Source organism: Macaca fascicularis, chromosome 8 (assembly GCF_037993035.2).
Source record: "Macaca fascicularis isolate 582-1 chromosome 8, T2T-MFA8v1.1".
Lineage (NCBI taxonomy): Eukaryota > Metazoa > Chordata > Mammalia > Primates > Cercopithecidae > Macaca > Macaca fascicularis.
Window position 1 is genome coordinate 17,279,268 of NC_088382.1, and position 21,520 is coordinate 17,300,787.

Here is a 21,520-nt window from a genome sequence, read left to right on the forward strand (position 1 = left end):
ATTGACTGCTCCGAATGTTTAAATAAAAAAACGAAAAACACAAAAAGGCAACATTAGGTATTAAATGATATGTCTGTGTAAAGAGAAAATTTTGTATGAAAATAAAATGTAATAAAAGCGAGTTCTGTTGATGTAGAATATTAGAGAACAGTTTTCATATAAAAAAATAGAAACTTAGTCAAATATTTTGCCTCAGAAGAGTCTCCATGACTAGGCAATTTCATGGTGGAATTAAATCATACCTTTAAGGACAAGTAATCCTGTCTTACTAAAATTGATGTAAAGTATAGGACCAAAATTAAAGTCTCTCAATGACTGGATTTAATGAAATATTAAGGGAAAAGTAAGAAAAAAAAAAAGAGAAAAAAACTAAAACTGAGTATATGCAATAATTCACGGTAAAGTATTAGTAAACTTAATTCAACAGTTTATTAAAACTGCTACCTCATGAACAAGAAAAGTTCATCCCAATAATAAAAGATACATCACCATTTGCATATCTTTTCATGTCACTTACTCAATATATTAAATAACAAAAATGATTAAAAATCATCTTGATAGATATCTACAAATATGTGAAAAAACATAATATACCTGACTAAACTGTAATTTATATGATAACATTTATGCCTGACTAAAGTATAATCAAGTTAATACTAGAAGGAAGGATTTGTAGTCTCCATATTACTTGACCTATCAGAGGCTGTTTTTCACTCTTTCAACCTGGAAACACTTTCATCTCTCTTCTCTCTGCTTCCAGGATACCATATTCTTTTGGTTTTTGATCTATCTCACTGGCCTTTTCCTCTTAGACTGTGATTGGCTCTTTCGCCTCTTCTCAAACTCTTCAATATTAGAGTGCCCAATAATTCATTCCACAGACATCTTATATTTCCCATCTATTCTTACTTCCTTGGTATTCCTGTCCAATCTCATTTATTACATACACATACACACACACACACACACACACACACACACACACACACACACACGCCCTGCACTTCCAACAAGAAATCTAGACTCATATGTCCACCAGCATGCTCATCTATTAGACAAAATTAATAGTTCCACAACTGTGCTCCTAACTTAACCCCCACCCCTACATTCCCAATTCTTCTTTGCAGTGATTAGTGGCAATTGCTCAGACCAAAAAATCTTGATATCATGTTACACTTTCTCTTCCTCTTAATATCCCATATGCAAATCTGTCATCAATTTCTTTGACTCTACATTCAAATCATACTCTCCTTGACAATAATGCTCATCACATAGTGAGGATTAAATGAGCTAACACATGTAAAACATTTAGTGCAATGTTTGGCTAGGAATAAAAATAATTAAAAATAATATTCCTTGAGTTGGCCATTGCAGTAGGGTTATACTGCTTTTATCTCGTCTAATAACTATAACAGTGTAGTCATTAGAATATTAGGCCCTACTATGAACTTCATCTTGCAGATGATAAAACTAAGGCAAACAGGGGTTAACTAAAGTTACAAGCGCCAAGATTTGAAACAAGTTATTGGACTCCAGAGCTGTAGTGTATGCTGAATGCTAGCTATTATTATTAAAAATCATTATCTGTCAGATGAGCCATAGAAATACTTTGAAATATAATAAAAATAATAAAATTTCAAGAAAATCGCCAGATTATATATACAACACCCCAACATCCCAAATAATAGCTTTTCCACACAAGCACAGGGGTCTATGACAAAACTGAATTGAAAATCTATTAACTTAGGCAATAAAAATGCTAAATGACTAACAGGAAATATGCAATGCTTATAAGGAGAAGATTGTTAAGAAATGTTTCTGAACACCACAAAAGAGGTTTAGAAACAAGTGAGAAAAGAGCCATGTTCCTAAATAGGGAGACTCAATACTATCAGGTTGGTGCAAAAATAACTGTGATTTTTGCCATAAAAAAAAATCATAGCAAAAACTGCAATGGCTTTTGCACCAACCTAACACAAAGATGTCCTTCTCTAAAAATTAAATATAACCATAATTAAATTCCCAACAGAAATTTTATGAAACTTGACAACTGATTATTAAGTTTATTTTGAAGAGAAAATGCACAATAGGCAAAAGCTTTTCAATAATAGCAAAAACAAAGAACTCACTCTACCAATTAGAAAAAAAAAAAAAAAAAAACTTCTTACAGCCAGACTTTGGGTTCCTTGCAAGTATATCAACAGAACAGCACAGAGTTACTGGAAATAAATCTGTGTATGCTTGAGAAGGCACTGTATAAGAAAGTTGTATTTCAATTTAGTAATAAAAAATATGACTACTCCAATTATGGTATCAGGGACTATTGGTTTTTCAAAAGAAAGAAAGAAAGAAAGGAGGAAGGGCAGGAAGTAGGGGAAGAGAAAAGGAGAGGAACAGGAAGAAGAGGGAGAAGGGCAAGAAAAGAAAGAGATGGAGGAAGAAAGGATCCTACCTAATACATCAAACTCCAGAAAGGTATTTACAAATCTCCCTCACTCTTTAACAATGACTTCTTTAAATTTTTTCAAACAACCAACAATTTCATAACACAAGTTTATGGTATAAAACAGAAAAAGCAAAAGTAAAAAAAAAAAAAAAAAAGATTATTTCATAGCACCATAGACCATGAATCCCTACCCTACCCTAACCCATATCTCTAGAAACATATTCATGGAAGTCAAGCCCAAATAAATTAATCTGGATAGAGGAAAAGCAGATAGTATATAGAGAGTGCTAGAAAAATCTCCCAAGTATTCAGCACTGTGTACACCATGGAAGTATTCTATAGGATAGAAAGTGCAGCTAAGAACCATGGAATTGAAATCCATGTCTGGTTGGCACAAATCATTAGAAACCCCTCAAAACCTCAGAAGAGACAGAACAGTCACAGTCTGCCTTTCCCTTTCCAACTACAGTCTCTCCAGCAAAACAAACAAAAGAGCTAGACAGTATCCCCCCACCTCAAACTGTAACTCATCAGGAATAATCAAAATAAGTAAGAAAAGTGCTTCAATCATTAAACTTAAATATTATATAATTTTAATAAAACCAAATTCATAGACAGTAAAACATCATTATAAGATAAAAGGAAGATTGTAGACCAAGGGAAAATTCTGAGATTCACTATTATACAAAACATATATGAATTAGAGAGCATGAGGGCAAAATTTATTTGGAAAAAAAACAAACGAATGGAATCGTAGAAAAACTCTAGATGACAGTTACTTGTATTTAGAGGAAAAATATAAAGAGTTAAAAATTATTCATGAAATTATGATGGCTGTGGGGAACAAAGATGACCTAACATAAGAATGATTGCTTTCTCTGAAGTAGAAGAAACCAACACACAAAACTGAAAAGCTATTAAGTGACAAAATAGGTAAAATTTCTCTGAAATGAAAAAAGTGAAATGGCAAAAATATAGCAGGCATCCAAGCAGAACATTCATGTCATCAAAAGGAGAAAAATACCAGGGTGCGCTCGGATTTCTTACGGCAATATTCAGTGCTTGGACTTAATAGAGAAGTGTGTTCCCAAATCTGAGGCAAGGAAGGCATGAACCATTAATAACACTCCCAGAAAAGAATAAAGGCAACAGTCAGACACCCGAAGCATGAAATATTTCAAGGATTAAAAAACCAACTAGCACTGTTACAGTTCTTTTAGAATCCGCCTAGCAAATTTTCTGGCTTTTCCCGGAAAATCCCCCATGCAGGTAAATAAAACGAATCAAAACTAGCAAACAAAACTAATTAAGAATACAAGGAAGGAAGGAATGATTTGACTAATGAACTGAGAAATGGAAAATCCATAATATAAAGAAGACTAGAGATGATGTGTAACTGCAGCCATTTATATGTAGAATCAAGACCAAAGACCCGAGGCAGTTAAAGTTGCAGAACTGAATGTAAATATTATGAATTGTGACAAAGTTAAAGTAATATAATTATCAACAAACTGGAAATGAAGAGAACTGAGGACAAACTGGAGAGCAGCTAATCATCTCCAATTACACTGCAAGGAGTTAACAAAAGCTGTCTGAAATTAAAACACGGAGCTAATGCATTCAGCTTCTTAATGGTATTTATAATCCTTTATTCTTAACCATAAAGACAAGTTTTACTTTAAAAAGTTCTGTGGTAAAGAAATATTTAAGTTCAGCCAATTTCTAATTTATTATTTTTTTCTATTACATCACATATATTAATTAAAAATAGCCTTTACATATCTATATTTATTCTTTTATTTGTGCAAATATATAATTTTATAGTTGCGATATGTTCATGAAATGTTAACAGTAATTTTTTTTTCCTGAGTGTAAGGACTTTGGAGTGGTTTGTGTTTTTTTAAAACTTGACTAAAGTGATTACCAAAAGCATAAACTTTATCTGCATTACAAATCTAATATGATAATGATAACCATGATAATAAAATGATTAGGAAAGCCTTCAGATATCTATGTTTATGAATTAGTTTGTATGAAAGAAAGAAATCTAAATAGAGGAGATTTGCCACAATACCTAAATGAGAGAGGTAAGGAGATTAGCATGTCATGTAATCATGTAAAAAGACATTTGCTGTGCTCGCCTGGCCCCATGGCTTTGTGTCTGAATTCTATAAAGAATAATTGAACACACAAGGTGCAAAACGGATGGAACCAAGAACTGGGTTAACATCACAGTGAAATGGACATGATGGGAAAAGCAGAGCCTTCTGCACACCTCTGCTAAAACGGGTGTTCTGAGAACTCAAGACTTATTTGCTGAACTGTGGAGTTACTAGAATTTGAATTATCTGGTAGTAGATCCTCTGTCACCATTACCAGTCTGCCATGTAGGAAGCTGGGATCAGTGGTAGTGCTGAGATACCACCTCAACTAACAATCCTTGAACAGGAAACAAACAATCCAAGAGGGTTGTTCAGTTCGTCTCAGCTAAGAGGTTCCGAAGAACTACATGATGCAAATTTTGCTGGTTAGAAGCAGTTAAATGCATGTAATTTGACCATATGACTACCCTGGACTCGTGTAACCTTGGGAAACATACTTCAATTACGTTTTTTAAAAAGCTTGAAGATTAGGTGTCCTAAATTCCTGATATTTTAAATGTTTTGGCCTAAAGTTGGACCAAGTGCCTTGAAAATAGATGCAGAATGTTATAATCATTACCATTTATATAAACTAGCCCAAGTTACACATGATTTGTATTGTTCTTCTCTGAATAGTATTATATATTTAACTTTATAAATGTTCTATAGTAATCTTCCCTGAGAATAATGTTAATTTTGAAAAATACATTGAATTCTAAGATGTTTCCTGGATATACTATGATATGTTTTTTGTTTACATTTTTGTTGGACAACTTAGAAAAGGTTAAGTTTTGAAAAGTATGACAAAGGGTATAAATTGCTAAGACTAATAATAGAACTTAGATATCTAAATATCTGTAGATATTTAGTGATGGGGAGAGGGTGAGAGGAGCTTGTAAAGTTGGGCCAGCCCATAGTGGATTAGGTTAGGTGACTAAATGTGCATTTATAGGTGACTGCATTTTCTGTCCAATAGAAATCTCTATATTATCTTCCCATGTGTAGGACTAAATGCCTGCATGACCGCAAAGTAACTTTAAGAAAATTCTGTATGTCAGAGGGGAATACTGGCTAAATTTAAAGACAGCAACAGGGTGGCATTAATGGAGGCTAAACATATACAATCACACACAGAAATCAAAATTCCTGTACCCAGCAGGTTTTATTCTCTCAGCTTCATCAAATCTTCCAAAGTGTCTTTTAGATTTTCTAATAGATTTCCTTACCTTAGAACTACAGGAACTTTGGAATTTTATCATCAAATTGTTGACTCTATGAAAATGTGTGAAAAGATTGAAACGTATAACAGAATTTTTAAAATTAAAAACCTCATTTCTACTTCCATTACTGAAATGTTTGTGTTCTGCCTTAACCTATGAGTTAAGTACTTTGATAAGTTTTTACCAAACTCACTTAATGATGAGCCAACTAAGGCTAAGAGAAATTGGGGCTGGCTTTCTAGAAGTAAAAAGGCATTCATGGACAAGTGAATCATAATGTGAGAGGTGCTTATAAAATATATTTTCCTCTTTATTTTAAATATTTATCCAACTTTTAGGTTCATAAAGTAGTTCAGCCACTGTGGAAAGCAGTCTGGAGATTTCTTACATATTTATTTTTGAAGCGTACGTGCAGAGAATTTTCCAAGAAGTGTATGATTCCGCTCCTACTCCTGTTCTTGCACCAGATTTCCTGTCTGGCTACCAATGTGCCTGCCTTTTCCATGCTTCCTAGTTACAGGGAGACAAACAACAATGAAGGAAGACACAGGAAGGACCAGCATCAGGGCTGGGGTGTGAAGGGGAGCACATATTCTTCAGTCAATACAGTAGGTTTTGGAAATGCTTGTGAACATGGATTTAGCTTTCTCCGGGATGGAAATTAGGAAGTGCAAGTGGCCCCGCCTCACACTTTCATGCTATAATGTTAGTGGACTCCATCCTCCATGGTCCATAGGTGGAATCCACACATATTCCTGTTTCCCAGGAGAAACTTAATTTGACACCTGTCATTATATTCTCAGAAATGTCCTGGCTGAGAAGATAAATTCTACAACCTGCCTGATCGTAGAAGGTTTCACAATCATTTAAATTTTGTCCCCAGGTAGCCACTACAAATGAACCTAAATGACTTCAGAGATAAATCATTTCTCCTGTCCCTGGACTTATCAATAGGAGGCATTTTCAGAGAAGTTTTGGCCCATGCTTAGTCCCACTTGCTTCCTATGTTAAGCAGCTTCTTGATTTCCATGTATAAGTTTTAATTCCTTCAAATACTGCATTATTTAACAGTGCCAAACACAATAACTCAGTAAATAACTGTCAAAGACGGTGACTTTCAATCAAAGTAAGACACTAATATATGTAACCATGCTTTTTGTTTTTCCTTTTCATAAAAATAAAATAAAGCAAAATAACTAAACTTTTTATTTTAAATTTAATACTTTTTTAACATTTAATGATGTAAGGTCAGGTATTCATAAATCTGTCTACTGTGTTACTTGTCTGACCGATACCCGGAAAGTACATTAGTATCAAAATAAAATTTCTAGTACCAGAGTAGAGTCAATACAGTATATCAGAAGCTGTATCAGTTTTCATATTTTAAAAAAGAAATTTGAAGTTAATATAGTTATCCTAATTAAGTGTTTTATGAAAAGCAATCTTTTGGTCTGTTTTCATTTTGATATTTAAGGAAAAATAACTTTGATACAAATTATTCAAATTATGGCTCACTATGCAACCTATTTGCTAATCTTCTACATCGATTAAAATATTAAAACATTATTTTAGCCTAAAATAGACTTTCATATTTATGAAATAAGTATAACCTTTTTTCAACTTTTATATAACACAGTTCCCATTATTTCTATCTTAATAAACTTATTTCCACAAATATACATATAGCTCAGGGGGATATGTAATAGGAGATAGGAAAAATTCTAGTAAGTTTTTGATATATCCAAGATATTTACTACCTTCTGAGAGGCAATGTACATAAGCCAAAATGAACAAAATCTAAGCTACAATATTAATTTTTAGCATGCTTGTAAGAGATATAACACAGGTAGCACATGTGAACACACACATATTTGAAGGATAAATATTCTCACTTGTTTTGCATAATGTACATCCAGAAATAAATTTAATTTCTACATTAAAATTCTTTGTCATTTCTTTTAGAAAATGCATGTCTATTAAAGCTGATGAGATATATAATATGTTGAATTAAAATCATTAATTCAAATCAGTGCCTTTTTGAAAAAAAATATTCAAGACATATCAAATGCCCCCTTTGGATTTACTATAACTTTATATTTTAATTTCCAGTGAAAATAGAGAGGCACATTTTACAGAGCAGCAAAAGAACACTGCAGGTTAGTTCAAAATGGTTCTCTAACATTTGTCGGGTTGAAACTAACCTCCACTGATTTTCAATTATTTTACCACTTGATTTCTAAACATAGGTGTTTAGCTTAAGGAAGCTAAACACACGCTGAAGAGATAAGGGGATTCTATCCTGCTATTTCAAGCTAAAACATAACCTCTAAATTATCTTTTAGAGTAAACCAAAGCCAGTATCACATACCTTTCGAGAATGAATTTCTTTCACATACAATGGAAGTAGAAACTCAGATATACCTTCAAGTCGGATTCCCTTCTTGGTGACTCTCAGATTTCCCATACCATCCTACAAGCAATGAAATATAGTTCACTTTTAGGTTAATTGGAGAATGAATATCTGGCCATAACTTTCTTAGGCCTAAATTGAGAAAACAGTGAGCTCAAATCAGTGATGATTTAAGGAAAATGAGAGATTGAATCTACTTAATTAATGACTGCAGCACTTTGCATGCATATAGAGGGCTCTATTTAAAATGAACAGGAAAAGAGAATTTAAAGGACTGTGTCTTCTTCCAGCTCTACCAGGGACTGGGATTTGCCCATGAGTAAAGCCTTTACTTTCTTCATGCATCAGTCAGTTCAACTATTTATTTTGTATATTGATGCTTGCTACCTGACTGCTGGAAAGAGCTTTGTTTGCAGAGAAATCTAGTAATATTTTTACATTAGTCATACAAATAACTCTAAAATATTCAGTCACATGTGTAAAGTAATTTTAACAGTAATTAATGATTGTCTGATATTAGTAACCATGATGTTCCAGTATTCAAACCTGTCAGATCCTTTAGAAAATAGCAGTTTATGAGAAGGATAAAACAGGTACACAAATAATGCTTATGAGACAGAATAAAATAACTAAACAGAGTGCTATTGGGAATTAAAGAAAGGAGGTTTTATATCCAATAAGATAGTAAACCATTTCTCATGGAAGAGATTGACTACGATAGTCATTAAGAATGTGGAATTTCAACAGAGAAGGTCCCTGGAGGATGGAACAAAATGAACATAGCATCTGATCTCACTAATGTATGAGATTTCTATTTTCGAATATTGGCAGAGAAAGCAATGGAGAGTACATTTTGGGGCCAGAGAAAGGAAAGCCATAGATACAAAGCTAAGGAGGATGTACTTCAGTCAGATTCCAAAAGAAGACACTATATAAAGGTTCTTACATAGTTCAACGGCTTGAAATGATTGGAGGCAGGCTTCAAGAAGATTAATCTGGCAGAAGTACCGTTCAGGACTAACTGATACAGTATTATTAATAATGCATAACTGGGTAGTAGTTTGAGGAATACGGTGGAAGAAAAATTTACAGACTTGATGGCTAATTTTATGTGGAGACACTGAAAGGAAGAATTTTTAAGATTAATCCAAGGTTTCACAACTAAGCATGAATAAGAAAATATAGTCACTTTAAAAACTGAAATAGTAAAATTTGTAAGCTCAATCCCAAAGTAAATTTAGCTTTTCACTTTCTAACATTATATCTTCATTACAAAATTTGTTATATATGTATATATAAAATTATGTATATAAAATCATATAATTGATTATAATCATAATCATATATAATCGATCATATATAATCATATATAGTTGATTATATATAACATATAGTTGATCATGTATATAATCATATATAATCAATGACATATAATCATATTTTAATTATAGGACAATACATAATCATATACAATTATATATGCTTATCTGTATTAATGTATACATATATATATCTCAACCAGCACATCCATAGAAAGGGATGAGGACGTGGGCTGGGCACGGTGGCTCACGCCTGTAAAATCCCAGCACTTTGGGAGACTTAGGTGAGCGGATCCTGAGGTCAGGAGATCAAGACCATCCTAGCTAACACGGTGAAACCCCATCTCTACTAAAAATACAAAAAATTAGCCAGGCTGGTGGCAGGCACCTGTAATCCCAGCTACTTGGGAGGCTGAGGCAGGAGAATGGCATGAACCTGGGAGGTGGAGCTTGCAGTGAGCCAAGATCATGCCACTGCACTCCAGCTTGGGCAACAGAGTGAGACTCTGTCTCAAAAAAAAAAAAAAAAGAAAAAAAAAAGAAAGAAAAAAAGAAAGAAAATAAAAGAAAGGGATGAGGACGTGACAAGAAATACCTGAATCTATCATTATGGATAAGCAAGCCCAACGTGGACAGATGTATATAAAACCAAGGATAAATTCTTAGATGATATCAATGAGTTGGGAAAATATCTTTTATATATATATATATATATATATATATATATATATATATTTTTTTTTTTTTTTTTTTTTTTTTGCTATTTTACTTCTTTATACTTCAAGTTCTAGGGTACATGGGCACAACGTGCAGGTTTATTACATATGTACACTTGTGCGATGTTGGTGTGCTACACCCATCAACTCGTCAGCACCCATCAACTCGTCATTTACATCAGGGATAACTCCCAATGCAATCCCTCCCCGCTCCCCGCTCCCCATCATAGGCCCCAATGTGTAATGTTCCCCTTCCTATGTCCAAGTGATCTCATTGATCAATTCCCACCTATGAGTGAGAACATGCGGTGTTTGGTTTTCTGTTCTTGCGACAGTTTGCTGAGAATGATGGTTTCCAGCTGCATCCATGTCCCTACAAAGGACACAAACTCATCCTTTTTGATGGCTGCATAGTATTCCATGGTGTATATGTGCCACCTTTTCTTAATCCAGTCTGTCACTGATGGACATTTGGGTTGATTCCAAGTCTTTGCTATTGTGAATAGTGCCGCAATAAACATACGTGTGCATGTGTCTTTAGAGCAGCATGATTTATAATCCTTTGGGTATATACCCAGTAATGGGATGGCTGGGTCAAATGGTATTTCTAGTTCTAGATCCTTGAGGAATCGCCATACTATTTTCTACAATGATTGAACCAGTTTACAATCCCACCAACAGTGTAAAAGTGTTCCTATTTCTCCACATCCTCTTCAGCACCTGTTGTTTGCTGACTTTTTAACAAATGCCATTCTAACTGGTGTGAGATGGTATCTCATTGTGGTTTTGATTTGCATTTCTCTGATGGCCAGTGATGATGAGCATTTTCTCATGTGTCTGTTGGCTGTATGCATGTCTCCTTTTGAGAAATGTCTGTTCATATCCTTTGCCCACTTTTTGATGGGGTTGTTTTTTTCTTGTAAATTTGTCTTTTATATATTCAGGACGATATTAGGATGATAATCTATCCTGGTTTCTCTGAGACAGGGCTGATTTACACCAGTTTTATAGTATCCTTTTACATTTTCAAAAATAAAAAGTGGTTCAGATTTAGACATTCAATTACATTACCACCCACTTACTGGCTCTAATAAGTGTGGTTTTGCAGCATTGTACTTATCTAAGAACAGAAACAGAAATGAAAGTGAGAAAAACTCAAAAGTGAGGATTTGCTAGACAGCAATGACAGAAAGTCATAGAAATGTGGTATTCTTAAATTGTCAAAAAAAAAAAAAAGATGTTTTCAAATGACTAACCATTATTTTTCTCATTGACTCAGGACAAGGAAAGTCAGAAGTGGAGTTGGGTTACCAAAACAGTGCACAGTCAAAGAATGGCAAATGGTGATAAACTAATGATGAAGGCCAATAGATGTTAAGAAATGTGGCAATTATAATATGAAGACAGGTTTATCATCAGAAAGTATAATTTTGGATTTGGAGATCTTGAAGTTGAGAGTATTTTCAGGCATAAAAAGACTTATAGAACACCCGCAGGGGTGGAGGCAGATTTAAGAAGACAGAAAATTACCTGGTATTCAGGAAGCCAAGAATATCAATTAGAAGTTATAGCATGACATGGGGCTTTAAAGCACTATTTTGTGTAAGTGGAATTTTCTGGACTAAATTTCGCACGGTGACTGTCCATATATATTATTAAATGCCTGCTGGAAGAAAATGTTCTGAAGTGCTCTCCGTAGAGTTGTTACAGAAATACCTAATTTCACTGGGAGACTATCTCAGAGCAATGGAAACAGGTTCTAACACAATTGTAATTCCCATGTCAATATTAATACTAAAAAACATTCTGATGAGATGGTTGGAAATAAGAGGACAGGGCATCCACAGTTAGGTGTGTCATTATTTATGCTATTTCCATCTTTGATTTTGGAGTTTTCAGTCTTGAGCTTCGTGTGTTTTCTTCTTATATTTTCTACTTAATATATGATTTCAGACATACAATCACATTTCATTTAAATTAGATAAAACAATTCTCCTCTGTAAATGTCGGACTGTTTTGTGTGTGTGTGTGTGTTTGTTTTGAGGAGTCTCGTTCTGTCACCAGGCTGGAGTGCAGCGGCGCAATCTTGGCTTGCTGCAACCTCCACCTCCCGCATTCAAGCCATTCTCCTGCCCAGCTTCCTGAGTAGCTGGGACTACAGGTGTGCACCACCATGCCCAGATAAATTTTGTACTTTTAGTAGAGACAGGGTTTCACCATGTTGGACAAGGACTGTTCTTATAATATTGTGTTGTGAATCTAACCTCACTTCACTATGTCTATTTGTTTCTCATTTTTCCTGTGTGTATGAAAAAAATGAATTTTCAAGTTTTTCCATATTATTCAGATGAAATGATAAAATGTATAAAGCTGTATAACAAATACTCCATATGTAATCAACCTCTCATACTCAGGCATTAAGTCCAGTAACAATTTATGAGTTGATGAAATTATCTGGTTTTCCTTCTGCAAGAGCATTAGAAATTAAATTTATTTTTAGTGTCACTACAGTTTTCTGATTCATTATTTTCTTGATCCCTTCAATATCTGAAAGGGAGAAAATGATTTAATTTTCTGTTCAGGAAGACATTGTTACCAGAAGGTAACAGACTCTAATGTACTAGACCTAGACCTTGTTTTGGTTCTGCCACTTCTTCCCTTTGTTAAGTATCAACCACTTAACTAATCACTGTGTGTCTTAATTTTATCATCTGTAAATGCAATAATAAGTTATGTGTCTATGATAAAGATTACATAAGGATGTAGAAAGCTTAAAATAATGCCTAATTTATGTCAAACTACTCAATAGTTTTAACTATTATTAACATTTTACTTAAATTTTTAGTTTTTGTCTTACATATTCTAAAAAATTCATGTTATTTTCAGAGAAACTATCTTGCAACTTCAGTATAATCTACATCAAATTTCATCATCATTACAGTTATGATACCTTTGTGCATCATCCTGTAATCTCACACATTACTATGGTTCAAATGTGTCCCCCCTAAAATTTAGGTGTTGAAACTTAAGGGCCAATGTGGCAGTGTTAAGAGGTGGAGCCTTTCGGAGGTGATTAAGCCAGAAGGGCTCCTCCCTTGTGAATGGAAGTAAGGCCCTTATAAAAGAGGTAAATGAGGCTTCATGCAGTGTTTCAACCTCTTGCTCTTCTGCCTTCCCCCAGGTAGAACACAGAGCATTCCTTCCCTCTGAAGGACGCAGCAACAATGTGCCAACTTGGAAGCAAACAGCAGCCTTCATCAGACAACAGAACCTGCTAGTGCCTTGATCTTGGACTTCCCAGCCTCCAAAACTGTAAGAAAATATTTTCTGCATGTGTGTTTTTTTTTTTCTAAATTACCCAGTTTTGGGTATTTTGTTACAGTAGCAAAAACTGACTAGGGCACATGTGATTTACCTATTTTTCACAGACAATATAGTGTCATTTTGGAAGGGGATATGAAATCAGACATTTGGAATTTGAAATTTGACTTTTCTATTTACTAACTGTTGACTTTGACATGTTGTTTATCTAAACCCAAATGTGTATTTTATAAACATCAGACAAATAACAGTATTTGTCACAGGGATGTTGTATTAATTTAATAAGACATTATGTAAATGAATTAATATTGGACCTGGTATTTTTTAATAATTAGTCCCTTTACTTGTGGGTTATTGAAAATCAGTATTTTAGAAAGTAGATTTAGTTTGTAATCAACACATTTAAAAAATATCAACTTCTCTTATTTTTATTTCTTCTTTTTCATTTCCAATGACACTATGACAGTTCAAGATCACTTTATCTCCAGCTTGGAGATTGCCACCTAACCACTGTTTACATTGTTATTTCATTATTTTAGTATTATTCTTGCTCAAAAGCCCACAGTGTCACCTTAGCCTCTGAGTCTAGATTTGTGTCCTCCATTTTGAATATTTAATGTGCTTTCTAAATAATCCACTGTGATGATCACATTCATGTTTAGGGGAAATATTATAAAACAGACTCTTCCACTGTGACCCAACTTCTTCTTTAGAATAGATTTCTAAATTTGCTAAGTGTCCCCTCCAAGCCTGTTTGTTTTTAGGTGTTTGTTGGAGTCATTTTTTTTTTTTTGTCTGTTTTTGCTTTTTGTTCATCACTCAACTTACACTTCCACTCCTCCACTAAACTGTACTGCCAGCAGTTTTTTATTTATTTATTTATTTTCAGAACAGCTCCACGTTTTGCCATCTAGATTTCCTGATCCGTGCATTCTAGCTGCTTGAGATAATCTTCACTCCAATTTCCTTTTAAGGCTTTTACCCATAATCCAAAGAACTGCCTGTCCAAAGAATACCATGGTTAATATCCTAGTCAGAAATAACGTTGCTGTCTACTCAATATTTACAAAATGCTATCTTAGTATTTCTTATAAAATGATTCCAATTTTAGTTAACTGTGTATACATTTTTATCTCTTCTTTAAAAGTTTATGATCAATCTTAATTATCTTCATGTTCATTCATTCATCTTGCATAATCCTTCCAATAGTAGATATAAAGTATGTGGTTAGTAAAATGTTGATTGTTGAATATAACAGAATTTACCTCTTTACTTAAATAACAAAAAATTCCAAAACTAAATTAATACCCTTGTAAAGATCACAATTACTAAAATTTATAGAATTTTCCTTTAAAAACTGAAAGTAATCTTTATCATAATTTTCATTGGACTTTTTTGACAAAATAGAGGATTCTTTGTAGAGAAATACTTATTGGAACTTCTTATGAAAGACTGAAAAATAAATTGTAGGTTTGAAGGTCAACAAAAAGAATATTAAGAATATTTAAATTTAAATTTCAAATGACTGTTTAAATTGAAATTTAAATTTAAAATGACATTTTAAGTTTAAAATCCATAACCAGAACTTTGCAATGATGTGATGGTAATTCACTCCCTCCTCAAAGTTATTAATGACATTCGGTTACCAGAAATTAGAGGTTACTTAAATATTTTCTACTCCAAAGATTCAAGATACTGCTTAACAGAGAAATGTAATAGCCAGAGTGCTGAGCATTTTGGCATGAAATTAAGAAAATATTTTAAAATAGATGTATTGATTAAAAATACAGAAAATCTGATGAATGATTTATCACTAAAAAAACTTTTCAAACAAAATTAAAGAACTCCACCACCTGCAAGGAAAGCAAATATACATTTTAGATACTTTTTTCTGGATGAAACCAAAAGTCCTCTTTCAAATTACTAGTATTACAGATTTCGAAAGAAATTCAACAGGAGGGAAGGTAGATACATATGTTTTTATTATTTTGAGTATCTAAAGATATTATTTATTCTATATTTAAATTTGTATGAGGAAATAATCTTAAAGATGCAGTTTCAAGAAAACTTGGAGCTTGGTATGACAAATATTTGTAAGACATTAAGAATTAAATATTTTCATTAAAATAAAAGGAATACATAGAGAATGGAAATATTAAATTGTTTCAATGAAATTAAAAACCATATTTAAACTTTTTGCTATTAATGTTTAAATCCATGTTTAATCAGTAAAAAAAAAAAAAAAAAATTCAACTTCTAAATTAAGAAGAGGAGGTTCTCTTTAACATGCCGAAGCAAAGCATGTGGTTTATGCTGCGTTTTTAAATACTTTATAGTGAGCTGTTTCTCCCCAAGCATAAAAGAAAAAACAAATGAAACATAAGTTGACAGCCTGCTTTATATGTATGTTTTACTATGTTGTTTGTTGTAAGCCTGTATTTTATTTTCGTTTTAATTGGCCTCTCTGTATCCCTGCATATTATTAGGAAATAAACTCTACGGTGGTAACCATTGATAGACCTAGTGATCTGACCTCTAATTCAACTTGTATGGAAACACTTTTAAAGATTGCTGTTAATAATATGACTTTCACCATCCTGAACATGATTTATCACCTTTGTTCTTTGCCAATAGCTGTTCAAATTTCATAATTTATGTATCTTCAATTGTCAGGGTTATAAAAGAAAGTTTTTAATATATTCGCGTATAAATATAATACTAAATATCGTATTTTGTTTGTCTTAAGTGCACTGATGTTCCTTTAGATATGCAAAGAATTTTTTAAAAGCATGATAAAATAAAATATCATTTATTTTCTAAAATTTTCTCTACTGATAATATAGGAAATATGTATCTGGGAAATATGTATTCATATTTATGGCTATACATATAATACATTTGTGCAATACATCTAATATATTTATGAATAAATATAAATACACATTTCTCTTATAAATATTCTTATTCTAAGTATTACCCAAATATATATTTTTATTTTAACTATCCACATATCACTAGCCTCACAGAACATATATAATTGCTTAACAAAAAATGCAGGATGCAAAATTAAAAATAAACATGTTAATTTGACAAAGTGGATAGGATCATAGTGACCTGTGATGGAGTAAAAATGGATGCACTCAGTAAATCCAGTGAGGCTGGTCTGAAGGCAGTGAGTTATCTCAACTGATTGCTCACAGTCAGTTACAGATCGAAATCCTTGTTCTACTCTTTCCCCCTTCTCACTACTGTACTTGAATAGCCTTATATAAATAAATAAATAAATCCAATGAGAATGCAAATAAGGAACCACCCAGAGTATTCAGTAATTTGATATATAAATGGTAATATTATAACATTTAATTATATTTAAATTATAAAATTTGGTTTGCAATAGAGTATAGAACATGTAGGTATATAGAATATACTTATATGTATATATATATAATGTGCATATATAATGTTCACATATATAGGTATGTGTATATATTATATGTGTGTGTATGTATATATACATACATATTACATATTGTATTATATATATTAAATATTATGTTATGTATTATATATTAAATATTATATACATAATGTTCACATACAAAAATAGAGAACAGACCATAGCTATTCAATCCAGTAGGAACACTTGGAACACATATATATATATTAAATTCCATATTTTTTAAAAAATATATTTCTCTACAGGCAATTGGAATAACTGTCAGTAAAAATCAACTGGTATAACTCAGTCTAATATTAGTTACATGATACAGAATTCAGTGTGCATAGAAACAACATCCACTTTAACTGAAGGTTAAGGTTACCTGCTGGAAACCAAATCAGTGGTTGTGGGAGAGACTTGCTATAAAACAATACTATATCAAAAAGCCAAGTGTGCTATTATAAACAAATCACGTTTCTTGATGGGTAAATGGAGACAACTGCAAAAAGCCTCAGGCATTTAACTTAAGGAAAATAAGTAATGGATTAATAATAATGTTTTGTACCCTAAAAATTGCCATCTGTAAGTGGGTGGCTGAGGGACTTCCGTATGTTAATCTTTTAACAAGGCAATAAAGCCTGAAGGTTCACTATTAGCATGCTTGTCTTTCCCAACTGTGCTTAATAGAATAACAGAATTAATGGACCTGGTTAAAAAAAAAAAAAAGTTACTTTTTCAAATAAATTTAGAAAACCATTGCATGATATATTCCTACTCAGATGTTCATAATACACATTAGCATATTAACATTCAGATAACATTCAAATGATAACATTCAGAGAGAAATACACTTCGTCTAATACAGAGGTCTCCTAACATTTTAGTCAATGGGTCCTCCAGTCACATAACCCACTTTTTAGAGTGGGTGAAATAATGTCCCTTTAAACACACCAGGGAAATACTTCAGATACACCAGGGGAATACAGGGATGAATTACTCATATGTTACCAACTCTGAAGAAAGACCATTTAAAATGGAGGTATATTTTTTAGCATGGAGTCTCAAAAATAGGTTATTAAAGAGTTATAGGCCCCTGTCTCCATAGATGTTTAGAGATCCCATGTAAAGGGTAAATTGTGCTCTAATGTGGCTTCCCAGCTAGTTTTAAACACTGAACATGGCTAAAAATGGGATCTGCTTTATGGGTGTCACTTCCTATTTTCAGTAAAAAATGAGAAAGGGAAGTAATCCTGAATACACCTCTGTTTTTGCACATATTTGTCTGTTACTATCATTTGTTTTCTAAAAGGAGAATCACCTCTTGCCTTGAACAAAATCACATTTCTGGACCCTTTAGTTAAGGATAAGACTTTGGGGTATGGTAACCCTACTAAAGCACTCCTCAGAGTAAAGTCTTTTCTAAGAATTTCTTCTAGACTCATAAGACAACATCTTTAATGTCCACCCTAACTATGGCACTAAACGTATTAATAACAGCTGAGTTCATACAGCACTTCAGCAGATACAGAGTCTATGACACATCACAACAGTGTTGTAAAATTGACATTTTTTCCTCATTGAACACAGAAGATAAATAAGGTTGTTAGTTTTGTGCACCTAGTTAGCCATTCATCCAGAACACAAGTCCAGTCCTCTCACTCTTAGCCAAGGCAGGTACTATAGGTATAGAAAATGTGTTACATTTATTGTATTATGTAATCCCAATATAGCTTCTCTAATAGTCTTCATTATTAGTTTAGATATTTCTGAGTTAATTTGTATAACTTATTTATTTGTGCTTTTTTGTTTGTTTCCCTGATTCATTTACCAGCACAAATTTCTTATTTGGCTCAGATTTGCAATGTGGTATTCTGAAAATAGAGTTCTGATATGACAAAACTCTAGTCTGGAATGCTTATAAATCCTCCATGAAAACAAAGCCATCTGAACAAACTATTGTTATTTGTACACCCATAGACTGTTTTAAAGGAATCTAAATCTGTTTTCTGGAAATAAAAAGTTCACTTTTTTACTTCTTCATATATACTCTTTTGTAATACATTCATTATACAGAAGTAACTTGTGTATGCCTGTGTGTATTTGTGACTGTGTATTTAGAAGAGGTGAGTGGAAGAACTGGAGTAGGTAAGATTAAGCTGTTGATCTTAAAATTATAGATATCCTTCTGAGCTGGGACTGAGTAACTATTAGGTAAATGTCAATAGAGAAAGGACAGAAAGCTCATGAAGACACAGATGAGCAAGTTGACTCTCTGGGATTAGGCAGCAATACGATTGAGAAGAGTTTTCTGACGCTGGGTTGCTTAATGGTTCACGAATCTCCTAATCTCCATGGTGATTTAGCGTGTGCTTTATTGAGTTTATAAAACTGTAACATTTAGCCTCTTAGACTAAAGAAGTCCCTTGGGGTTTTAAAGTCTGAAGATCCTTCTAAACATCAAGGAGAACCTTTCATGCAGAAATGCAATGGGTCATCTCTCAATTTTAAAAGACCCTATAAGGTTCCTTGAAGGGTACTGTTGATTTCTATTTCACCCTTGAATTCCAAGGATGGACTTTTTTCCCCTAAAATATGTAGTTTTGCATCTCTTCTTTAATATGGTTAATTTCATTCCAGATACTGGTAACCACTCATTTGGAAAATATTTAATATTAACTTTTTAAAAACATCATATCCATTATACCTTATTATACTTCCACATGGCATACTTTCTAAGTTTTACTTGTTTTTTCAGCTGTCACAGACAGACATCAGCCTGTAATGCAATCCTTCTTGTGGTAACTGCCTTCTCCGGCCTTCTCCAACTCCCTTCCCTCAGTGTAGTTCCCACAGAATCTGCCATTTCTTAATGTCATTCTGACAGATGATTCAACCAAGAGTCACTAACTAAACCCAAGTAAAATCAATCAGATATTTAACTAGAATGTTTTGAATTAAGGAAAACAGTGATAAAAATAATCAATTAAACAAACCCTATTTTTTCCATTTTTAAAAAGAAATTTAGAGTCAAGGAGTACACACGCAGGTTTGTTGCATGGGTATATTAAGTGATGCTGGAGTTTGTGCTTTTAGTAAGCCCATCATCCAAATAGTGTACATAGTGTCCAATATATAGTTTTTTAAGCCCTCATCCCCGTCTCTCTCCATAATCCACTACACAGCATCTACTGTTTCCATCTTTATGTTCATGTGTACCCATTGTTTAGCTCCCAAAGTAAAAATCTGCGGTACTTGATTTTCCTGCATTAATTTACTTAGGAAAATAGCCTCTGGCTGCATCCATGTTGCTGCAAAGGACAATTTCGTTCCTTTTTATGGCTGTGTAGTATTCCTGGTATATATGTACCACATTTTTTTACTCAGTTCACTGCTGATGGACACTTAGTTTGATTCCATTACTTTGCTACTGTGAATAGGACTAAGATTAACGTATGAGTGTAGTTGTCTTTTTCACAGAATAATTTATTTTCCTTTGAGTAGACATTCAGTAATAGAATTGCTGGCTTGATTTCTATTTCTCTGAGAAATTTCCATATTGTTTACCCCTGGGGATTGAATGAACTTACGTTCCCACCAACAGTGTGTAAGCATTGTCTATTTGTCTCTGTGTCCTCACCAACATCTGTAATTTTTTTTGAGTTTTTAATAGTGGCCATTCTGATTCTTTGGATGTAAAAGGGGGAGCTAACTGTGACCACATTTCCAATTATATAGAGAAAGCCAATTTGCAGTGAGAGAGAATAAATCTAGTTTAAAATAGGGCAGAGAAGGATAAAGGAGACTCATTCCTGTTGGCAAACATGTCCCTGGTTCTTGTTCCTGAGGCTCAGGTGCTTGACTGTACTTCCCTGGATTTTTCCAATACTTCCATCAGTTTCATGATCTCACAATTATCTCCCTCCTCTCTCTTTTTTCCTAAAATACTTCCTGTCTAGTATAAGAATACTTGGATCCATTCTAATAGATTCACTGACCTACATATTCACATGCCTTCTTGGTGATCTCATCCACAACCATGGCTAACATTCTTCTAGCTAAATCAAGCTCCTGCCACAGGGGCATGGCATATATTGCTGCCTCTCTCCAATCCTGTTCCTCCTTCATAATTATCTCTGTCTCATCCTTTGTATAGAAATGCAGACAACTCTTGCGGAAGATATCTTCCATACAATCTCAGAACTTTCGAATCACAGCGCCATACACATTTCCTTCAACAGCCTTACCAGAGCTTGTGCCAGTCTCTGTTTTTCTGTGTGTTAGCTTGTGATTACACCTGCATCAGGTTATAAGCTTACTGCAGGCAAGTACAACATCTTTTCACTCATTGTTAATTCCAAAATTTATTTTTACAACCATATTGTTTTTTTAAAAAAAAATTTAGGTTCAGGAATATATCTGCAGGTTATGTAAACTCATGTCATAGGGGTTAATTGTACAGATTATCTCCTCAACAGGTACTAATCCTAGTTCCCAGTAGTCATTTACTC

At 33.3% G+C, this 21,520-nt stretch overlaps 1 protein-coding gene and 1 non-coding gene across 2 annotated transcripts in view; one reads left to right on the plus strand and one right to left on the minus strand.

The window, feature by feature from the left end:
• Positions 1-21,520, minus strand: part of SGCZ (sarcoglycan zeta) — a 1,185,986-nt gene that overhangs the window by 206,697 nt on the left and 957,769 nt on the right. Inside the window, exon 3 of the mRNA XM_005562643.5 lies at positions 8,176-8,277. Within this exon, the coding sequence (XP_005562700.1) occupies positions 8,176-8,277 (102 nt within the window). The remainder of the gene's footprint in view (positions 1-8,175; positions 8,278-21,520) is intronic.
• On the plus strand, positions 3,647-3,708 carry LOC123575375 (U7 small nuclear RNA). Its single transcript, XR_006700668.1, has one exon. It is a non-coding gene; the product is annotated as a U7 small nuclear RNA (small nuclear RNA).